The sequence below is a fragment of the Engraulis encrasicolus genome, chromosome 4 (assembly GCF_034702125.1).
Source record: "Engraulis encrasicolus isolate BLACKSEA-1 chromosome 4, IST_EnEncr_1.0, whole genome shotgun sequence".
Classification (NCBI taxonomy): domain Eukaryota; kingdom Metazoa; phylum Chordata; class Actinopteri; order Clupeiformes; family Engraulidae; genus Engraulis; species Engraulis encrasicolus.
The window spans coordinates 28,162,896-28,172,895 of NC_085860.1; the positions used below are offsets into that span (position 1 = coordinate 28,162,896).

Consider the following 10,000-nt stretch of genomic DNA (forward strand, 5'->3'; position numbering starts at 1 on the left):
GGGTTGACGTCCCTTTAGGAGACCTCGGTCAGGAGACCGTCGGAGTCCTGAGATTGAGAAAAAAATGCAGTCCCCTTAGCGCCGTAGATGGCGGTAGCGCACTTCTTGTGCAAAATAGAAGAAGAAGGAGGGGACAACGCCCTCTTAGGAGACCCAACTTGAGCACACTCTTTTGTATTGGGTGGGCAGGTTTTGAATCTTCTTTATTACTCCACCCTCTTTGGCGTACCTGTGCCCTTCTTGAGGGCGGGGCTGGGGTTGTCCTGGAGACCGTTGTGTGCGGCGGCGGGGAGTCGTATCTTGGGCGGGGTGAGGATGTGGGGGCTGCCGCTCGGCGAGGGAGAGAAGCGGTACAGGCTGTTGCTGTAGCTGGGCCGCCGGCCCTCGCGCCGGTTACTGTCGATGGCCGCCTGCAGCTCGCCCGGAGAGCTCAGGGCCTTCTTCTCACACTCGTAGGGGTACAGGTACTTCATATATCTGGGGGAGGAGGGGGAGCAGATGGGGAGAGGGGGGCGTTAGCACCAACTTGCAGACATTTTCCATTTTCCAATTTCCAACAAGGTGGGCCGGTGGCCAGCTCTGGTGATGGAGGTGGGCAGACTGAGGGTGCTTGTGTGTGTGCGTGCATGCGTCACGCGGCCATTGTTTTGATCACTCACTGTGTTTGGGCTAGAGCTAGCAGTTCCACTAAACACTTCCCCTTTTCACAAGGCATCAAACATATTGAAATGCATGACAAATTTAAAAACTTGCCTCCCAACATTTGTTCAGTGCTCCAATTTTGTAAATCAGTAGCTAAATTCGTCTGTAGTATCCTGATGTTACAGCGTTAGCTGAGGATAGTTAATTGGCAATAAGAACGTGTGGACATGTTAGAAAGTAAAAATGGTCAAGTGGATAATTTTTTTTGGGTAGAAGGTAATATTTTTGTTGCAATGGAAGCTCTCTCCCAGATGTTTTACTTTAAATGAAATGCATTGACTTACAGCTTGCATGCCAGTTGCTGTGTAGCATTCGTATTTTTACACATTTACAGAAGTAAATATCTCAATAATTGAGGTATCGCAATGCATCGTGATATCACATCAGATGGTGTGTTCCATTATTCGCCCTCTGTACTGTGTACCTTGTTTGAGTGCAGTGAAGTACCCTTTCCACCCTCCGCGATTCACGAGGCGAGTACATTCCGATTCCCGTTCTGTCTGATACACTTAACGGAAATGACGGTTGGTCGCGTGTCATCCGAGTTTACCAACCGCCAATATGCAATTCATCACGGAAGGCACTGTTCTTTATGCTAACACTTTTTAAAGTTACCCCTGCCTCTAATACACATGGTGATTGCCTTTGGAATCAAAACTATGCTGTTATCACGGAGATTCAACCGTTTGACAGATCTGACACTCAACTACGTCATAAACATGGCGGCCGTTGAGTGCGAAAAGTGTACAGTAACTCCACACTTCAAAAAATGGCCGTTTTGGGGGCGTTATCCGGGTAATTTACAGTACATCCGTCGCGATTAGAAATGGAACACCCTGCGTACCCAAACACAGTGCGGAAAGGGCGGACAGTACGAGTATTGGAACACAGCAATGGTATGTGTATCGTGATGCGCATTCCATCGTGAACCCCCTTGTCTCGCGCGTGCATCTGTGTGCGGTTGAGGCCTTTAGTGTGTGTGTGTGTGTGTGTGTGTGTGTGTGTGTGTGTGTGTGCGTGCGTGCGTGCGTGTATGTGTCCAGTGTCCTGAGGGTGAAGGCTGCACTGGTGATGGAGGTGGATAAGTTGAGGCCCTTGGTGTGTGTGTGTGTGTGTGTGTGTGTGTGTGTGTGTGTGTGTGTGTGTGTGTGTGTCCCCTGTTACTGTGCCCTGAGGGTGAAGGCTGCACTGGTGATGGAGGTGGGTAAGTTGAGGCCCTTGGTGTGTGTGTGTGTGTGTGTGTGTGTGTGTGTGTGTGTGTGTGTGTGTGTGTGTGTGTGTGTGTGTGTGTGTGTGTGTGTGTGTGTGTGTCCTCTTACTGTGTCCTGAGGGTGAAGGCTGCGCTGGTGATGGAGGTGGGCAGGTTGAGGCCCTTGGTGATCTCTCTCCAGATCTTCTTGTTGATGACCTCCACCAGGCCTCCCTTCTCCGTCACCAGCTTGAAGAGCTTGTACAGGTCCAGCACCTGCTTGGCCATGATGGGGATACGGTTCACTGGAGTTCCTGAGGAGAGAGGGAGAGAGAGAGAGAGAGAGAGAGAGAGAGAGAGAGAGAGAGAGAGAGAGAGAGAGAGAGAGGTTGCATGAGTGAATAACACAAGTATGTATCAAGACCTGTTACAAAGTCCCAAAAAGCATTCTTTCAACATATGCAGGGAGAAAAAAAAGTACTTTGCATCACTATTTCTGAAACCCATAGTTTTTTCAAATTGAGAGAGAGAAAGAGAGAGAGAGAGAGAGAGACAAAAGACAGAAAACAAAGAGAGACAGAGAAAGAGAGAGCATGTGAGCAAGACACCGAAGGGGAGAGAGAGAGAGAGGGAGAGAGGGAGAGAGAGAGAGAGAGAGAGAGAGAGAGAGAGAGAGAGAGAGAGAGAGAGAGAGAGAGCGCGAGCGAGCTTGTGAGCTTGATCGAGATGGATGACTTGATCACCACTTTTTACATCATGACAGGTCAATAAAAGTTTCCTTTCAACGTGCAGGGAGGGAAAAAAAACACGCTTCACATCACCATGATATCTCCAGAGAGAGCATGTGAGAGCAAGAGAGTCAGAGAGAGCAGACTTCTAGATAAGATGGAAAAGACCAAATGAGAAAGAGAGAGAATAAGGAAAAGAGACAGGCAGAGGGATTAACAAGAGAAGCAGCTGCATCTCCATTAGGCCTGTAAATCAGACCCTTTGTGCTGATTCGATTCGCTTTCGGTTTCTTAGGCCAGCGATTAGATTATTTTCGATACTTGAGAATGCTCCTTGATTCAAATCAAAAGTTGTTTTTTTTAATTTACAGGTTTGGCTTATGTGTGAAATGTTAAATAAATGAACAGAAGCTGAAACATCTGCATGCATTTTACTATTGCATTTTACTATTGCCATTTTCATAATGCCAATACAGTCCTCATCATAATATGTTGATTGATGTAAATACCTGCATTAATTAATAAAATTGTTTTTGTGCGTTTGCGTGTGTGTGCGCTTGCGTGTGTGTGTGTGTGCGCGTAGTGTAAATCGATGCAAATAAATAAATAAATAAATCCAAGTGTGTTTTTGTGTGTTTGAACCAGTGAATCGTTGTGTGTTTGTGTGCGCGCGCACGCGTGTGTGTGTAAATTGGGTGGAGGGTCACTGTGTGTGTGTGTGCGCGCAAATTGGGTGGAGGGTCACTGTGTGTGTGTGTGTGTGTGTGTGTGTGTGTGTGTGTGTGTGTGTGTAAATTGGGTGGAGGGTCATTAATACGGGCGGTGACCTGCCTCATTCCCCTCCCCCTCCTGCCTCAGGGCCACAGCATGACTCCTAATCCGGGATCGCACGCACGCACGCACCAACCTAATGAAGCTCATTTAGGGGGATTGGGTCCACACAGACATGCGTGTGAGCAATTGTGTACACACACACAGAATTGCAGCTTGCATATAAAACAGTGATATTTCTGATATTCACACACACGCACACACAAGCATAATTTCGTCCTGTTGAAAGGCGGCACACTTGTGTGCATGAGTAGGGCACACACACACACACACACACACACATACATACATGCATACATACATAGACACACACACATGATATACACCTTAAAATAGATGTTATAAAACACACACATTCCTGACCCATGGAGGAGGGGGGAGGGGCCAAGCGTAATGCCTGTGCCCAATCCGCTTGCTCACACACTTAACGGGTCCTGTAATAAGACCAATTAATGTCTGTGTGTGTGTGTGTGTGTGTGTGTGTGTGTGTGTGTGTGTGTGGTCAGCGGGGGATTGGCTCACGGTTGAGATTATGTCTTAATTTAGCCGATGTGAATACTCTATTTGCCAACGGCCACCTGCTTAATACATCAGACACATGGGACACGTAAGCTACATGTTGAATATACACAGACTTAAACACGCGCGCACACATACACACCCAGCAACATGTAGCATGTGTGTGTAGACTGCGTACACACACACACGCGCGCGCACACACACTTACAGCATATGCTCACGCATATGTTTTCTTGTAAACATCACATTTGGCCTCATTACAATGTGTGTGTAAGCCTGTGCATGTGTGTGTGTTCAACGAGGGTGGGCTATTTCTACTGTATGAAACGTTCAAAACTCACAGTCCCGAGTGCACCCATGTGCAGTGTGCGCACAAAGACAGAATCATACATGCAAATGCAATACATATACTGTGCACACACATCCATACACACTAACATCCCCCTGCATGCATACTGATGTCGGTTTTCCATCTGATGAGTTGCCAAATAGAAATAAAAAGCAGAAGAATGGAAGCCAGGGCCAAGTCTGGGTCAAGGCCAAAGTTATAGACACACACACACACACACACACGCACACACGCACACACACACACACACACACACACACACACACACACACACACACACACACACACACACACACACACACACACACACACGCGCACGCACACACGCGCGCACGCACACACACGCAGGCACCTGAACCAATGACCCCTGCTGCATGGCTGCAAGGAAGGGTTCCTTTTTGGGTCACTGGTTTAAGGGTCGGGTCACAGACCAGCAGTGCCTCCGTCTCTCCTCACAGCTCCACAATACAGATTAAATCATGCTCACAAGTGTTTTGGTCAATATGAATTCATTATTATATAAAGTATTACACATTAATTCAACAGCTAATATTCCAACTCCATCAAAAACACTGTATAACCTAGTTCAAAGCACTGCATGTCTGATTTGTTCTACGATGCATTTCAATCAAAGGAGGTCTGTGACAATAACTCTTGAATCTCAAATCTCCATTGACTCCAGCGTGATTTACGCTTCCTAGAACTAAGACTGTTTCCTAACTTCCCTTCCACATTGACCAGAACTGACCAAGTTCCTTAGAGGAGGAATAAAACAACAAGGTCCAGAAGCCCAATTGCTTATCACTAAATTCTATGGATGACACGACCTGGAAAAATGAGAATCTTTATGACTATGTGGCTCCATGACTTGGCAGAATTACAATCAGGGCTATATATTTTTTTTCCATCACTAGCCAAATTTGACTGGTAGATTAATCGTACCATTGAAAGAAAAATGTCTGCACACTTAAATCCCCTTTGTGTTCTTTTTAATAGGCCAAGCTTTCGGTCTACTGACCTTCCTCAGGGCTCAGTTACAAATGGAACATACAAACACACATATCAATTAGGACTCATTAGGTGTTCAGTGACACCTGCACTGGTTGTAGTCCAAATGTAGTGGGAGTTGTAGTTTTTCTCTTCTTCCTGGTTGTCATGCTTCCTCTACCTAAGGTAGCTAGGCATACATATTACATCAATACAACAAACAGAGTTACCCTCCACCAAAACAATATATTTACATGTCAGTCCACATACATACAGACAGTATAAGTTCTAGAAAACTGCAAAGACTAAAGATTAATCGTACCAGCCAAACATGCACTCACTAGCAGTCAAAGTGCCTAGTACGTAGTGATGCACAATATGAAAAATTTAAACCGATATGATAACCGATAATTACCTGCTTCTCAGGGCCGATACAGATACCCGATATGTTCACATATTCATATTTAATATAATATATTGATATAATCTCAATATGATCTCGGTTCATGTTTCACTCCTAGTCCATTCAAACATTAAAAACAAAAGCCATTGCCTGGCTGGCGGTCATGTGATAAGAGACGCCAAGTCACAGCATCACACAGGCAGAGAGTCTGGATAAGATATTACCAGAGACAGTCTATTATGAATTGAAAGAATATTTGATAATACTCCTAGAATCTCTGTCACAGGCTTGTTTCGCCTACCCGGCCTGAATGAAAATATAAAGTAAAAGTCACTACTCGGCTTGAACGCAGTTCCCATGTTTTCATTAAATGAACCCATATTTTAATTGAAAAAAACATTATATCGGGCCAATATAAAAAAGCCCATATCGGCCGATATTTTAGTGGACCAATACACATCATGCATCTCTACTAGTAAGCTTTCCTTTCTACCAGCCAAACTGAATTTTCACCAGCATTTGGCTGGTTGGCTGATTTTTATTTAGAGCCCTGATTACGGTCATTTATTTATGGCCACAGGCCTCCATCTTCACCCCATCCCTCACATCGTCATCTTGGTTCCCATCCCGTCCTCATACTCTCCTTCCATCTGTTCTTAGGGGGCAGTCGTGGCCTAGTCGTAATAAGGAGATGGACTTAAGATTAGCGGGTTGCAGGTTTGAATCCCACCCTACCACTCCCTATCTCAGTCCATGGCGTGCCCTTGAACAAGTTACCCAACACCACACTGCTCCAGGGACTGTAACCAATACCCTGTAAATAACTAAGTCGCTTTGGATAAATGCGCCAGCTAGGTGTAATGTCATGTATTCCTATTCCTATTCATTTCTATATGAAAATACATTCCTCCATTTCCATCTCTCTCCTGCTCAGCCATCCTTCTCTCCTTCTTGTCTTCATCTATGAGTTCATCCTTCCCGTTCCCGCCCTACCAATCCTCACCCACCATCCATTTCTCCCTCCATCACTCCATCTGAGAGGTAACTAGATGAAGCTCCAGGGCTAAAAATAGAGATACACACAGCTGCCATTCTACAGAGGCAGGAGCGCGCACACACATACACACGCACGCACACGCACACACACACGCACGCCCCTCAGTTGCACACAATTTAGTATCTGTTCTTACAGGGCCAGACACAGACCTTCCCAGCCTAACCACACACAATACACACACACACACACACACACACAGGACGTAAGCCCTCCCATACTGACCACATCACACAAACACACCACATCAGAGACACACATACTAGCCGGGAAGTAGGCCTTACAGGCTAGTCAGTCAGGAAGACATACTATTGTTGGCCAAAATGCTAGGAGACACACACACGCACACACACACACACACACACACATCAGCTTGACCTTTTGTCTGCTGTGGGCTCTTCTCTTCTCACTCTGCTATGCGCTTATAAAACTATTTCTGTGCCTGGAGCTGAAAGGAGCTAAACATACTGACACCAAGTATGTGTGTGTGTGTGTGTGTGTGTGTGTGTGTGTGTGTGGTATGTGTGTGTGTGTGTGTGAGCACATTCTCCATGTTAGAGTATGTAACTAAGGGGGAGAACACTTGTGAGATGCTTAAGCAGAGCACGCACCCACACACACGCACACGCACACACACGCTACACAGCAATATGGATGACATCTGTACACAGCAGAACAAAGCACTGCAGTAGAATGGAAGAATACAATGTAAGACTATGTGCGTGGATATGCACACAGCTGTGTGTGTGTGTGTGTGTGTGTGTGTGTGTGTGTGTGTGTGTGTGTGTGTGTGTGTGTGTGTGTGTGTGTGTGTGTGTGTGTGTGTGTATGCGGCGGTGTGTGATGTATGATTAGAGGCCTTCTGCCTGACTAAGCCATAACAGTTCCTAGACACGCACATATTACACACATGTAACACAAAGCACACAGAAATCCACATCCAAGACGCCTGGTCCGACTTTACACACACACACACACAAAGCGCACGCACGCACGCACGCACGCACACACACAAAATCCAGACAAATCTCACTATAGACTACAACGGCCTAAGGGCCCCGGCCCCAGCATCAGACGTAAACACACACACACACACACTTCCACATTCCAGTCTTGAACTGGGTCAGCGACAATCAATCATAATGGAGAAAAAAAAACAATACGAGTACTGTTAGGGGCTCTCTCACTCCCCCCCATTTTAACACACACACACACACACACACACACACACACACAGACACACACACACACACACACACAGACACACACACACACACAGACACACACACACACACACACACACACACACACACACACACACACACACACACACACACACACACACACACACACACACAAAGAATGTGACCAAAAACACCCTCCGATCACTGAAGTTCATGGCTGAAATTAATGCTAGCTCTTTACACCTCGCCTCACACAAACAAGAAAAACAAAGGCTAGCCATTCTGCCCTACAAAGCAAAAAGGCAGTAACTGCATTGCTGTTTAAAATGAGCTACTATGACTTTAATGCCATATATATCAAAGTCTAAATTTAAATGAAATGAAATGCACAAAAGGTGATAATTATAAAGGAACAAAACTGTCACATGTCAATAATCTTCCAAAAACCACTCATACTGGGTGCAGTATAATTTTAAAGTCAACTTATTCAGTCTTTAGCTCTGCGCAGTTACTGCCTTTTTGCTTTGTAGGGCAGTATTGTGCTTCAACTGTGTGGTCTGCAATCACACTATGCATGTGTAGCACACACACACACACACTTAGAAACTCATTATATGCACAACGGATGCAGAAACTCATAATATGCACAACGGACGCACAAAATCAGACACACATAGGTAGATTGTCACTGTGCGGGCACATGCGCACACACACACATGCACACACGTGCAATTAGGCTACCTCAGTGGCTCAGTTCAAGGCCAGGTGTCAGCAACTTAAGCAGATGTGATTAGAGCAAAGAGCTTTTTGAATTGATCAGACTAGTCTGGCACCCACAACACACAAACAAACATGACGTAGACATGACACCAGCAGACGGAGAACCCGCCCTCTTCACATCACATCACAAGCTGATCTGGACAAATCCAAAGAGGTGACCAGGACGCACGCGCGCGCACACGCACACAATCTTTATCAATCAAACACGCGCGCGCGCACGAACACGGACCTCTAACATAGCGACCAACACATATACACACACACACACACGCGCACACACACACACCTTTAACATAGTACCATTGCATTCCTTACTGCATAATTTTGCATTCTGCATAAACAGAGACACAAGTGACTGATTAGGGCACGGGTGGTAAGTGTGTGTGTGTGTTAGTCTACTGTAAGGCTTAAGGATGAAATCCCCCTACACTGTTTATAATTAGTGCGCCTGTGTGTGTGCGAGTGTGCGCACACGCGTGTGTGTGCGTTGGGGGAGGGGGGGGGATGGGGTAGCTGCTGAAGCTCCGGCCAGCCCTAATGATGACATAGAACCTGTGTCTGTGTGTGTGTGTGTGTGTGTGTGTGTGTGTGTGTGTGTGTGTGTGTGTGTCAGAGGAGATGGATAAAGAAGAAGAAGAAGAAGAAGAAGAAATAAGCCTCGGTGAGACCACCATAAATAAGCAAGATGAGAAGAGCAGACCAAGTCTGGCTTCGCTTCACACACACACACACACACACACACACGCGCGCACGCACGCACGCACGCACGCACGCACGCACGCACGCACGCACGCACGCACGCACGCACACACGCACGCTCTGATCTCCCCTTTTTAACAGATGGCCTTTTCCTGATACTCCGTTTCATTTCTTCTTCTCTTCAGCTGTGTGCATGTATACTATGTCCATGAGTGTGTATGTATACCATGTCCTTGATTGTGTGCCCATGCTAGTGACTTCCTGTTTCTTAAATATATTAAATATTTGTTTTAGGGCTTATTACCATTTTTTTGACAAGACAGTGGAGGAGAGACGGGAAATGAGTGGGGGGAGAGAGAGAGAGAGACAGGGAAGGATTGGCAAATGACCCAGGCAGGAATCAAACCCAGGTCGCCGGTGTGGCAGTCCAGTGCCCTACCATTAGGCCACGGCAGGGCCGACTTCCTATTTCCATTAGTCACATTCTTCTGTCTTCTAATCCCCTGACCATCTCCTCGCCAATTTACTAAATCTGATCTCTGCTAATCTAAACTAATGTACTAAATCTGGTCCCT

At 46.1% G+C, this 10,000-nt stretch overlaps 1 protein-coding gene across 1 annotated transcript in view; it reads right to left on the minus strand.

Moving 5' to 3' along the window:
- The window catches only part of arid3b (AT-rich interactive domain 3B), a 46,977-nt gene that overhangs the window by 6,371 nt on the left and 30,606 nt on the right, over window positions 1–10,000 (minus strand). Inside the window, exons 5-6 of the mRNA XM_063197068.1 lie at window positions 2,022–2,205; window positions 230–477 (exon numbers count right to left, since the gene is read on the minus strand). Coding sequence (XP_063053138.1) covers window positions 230–477; window positions 2,022–2,205 — 432 coding nt within the window. The remainder of the gene's footprint in view (window positions 1–229; window positions 478–2,021; window positions 2,206–10,000) is intronic.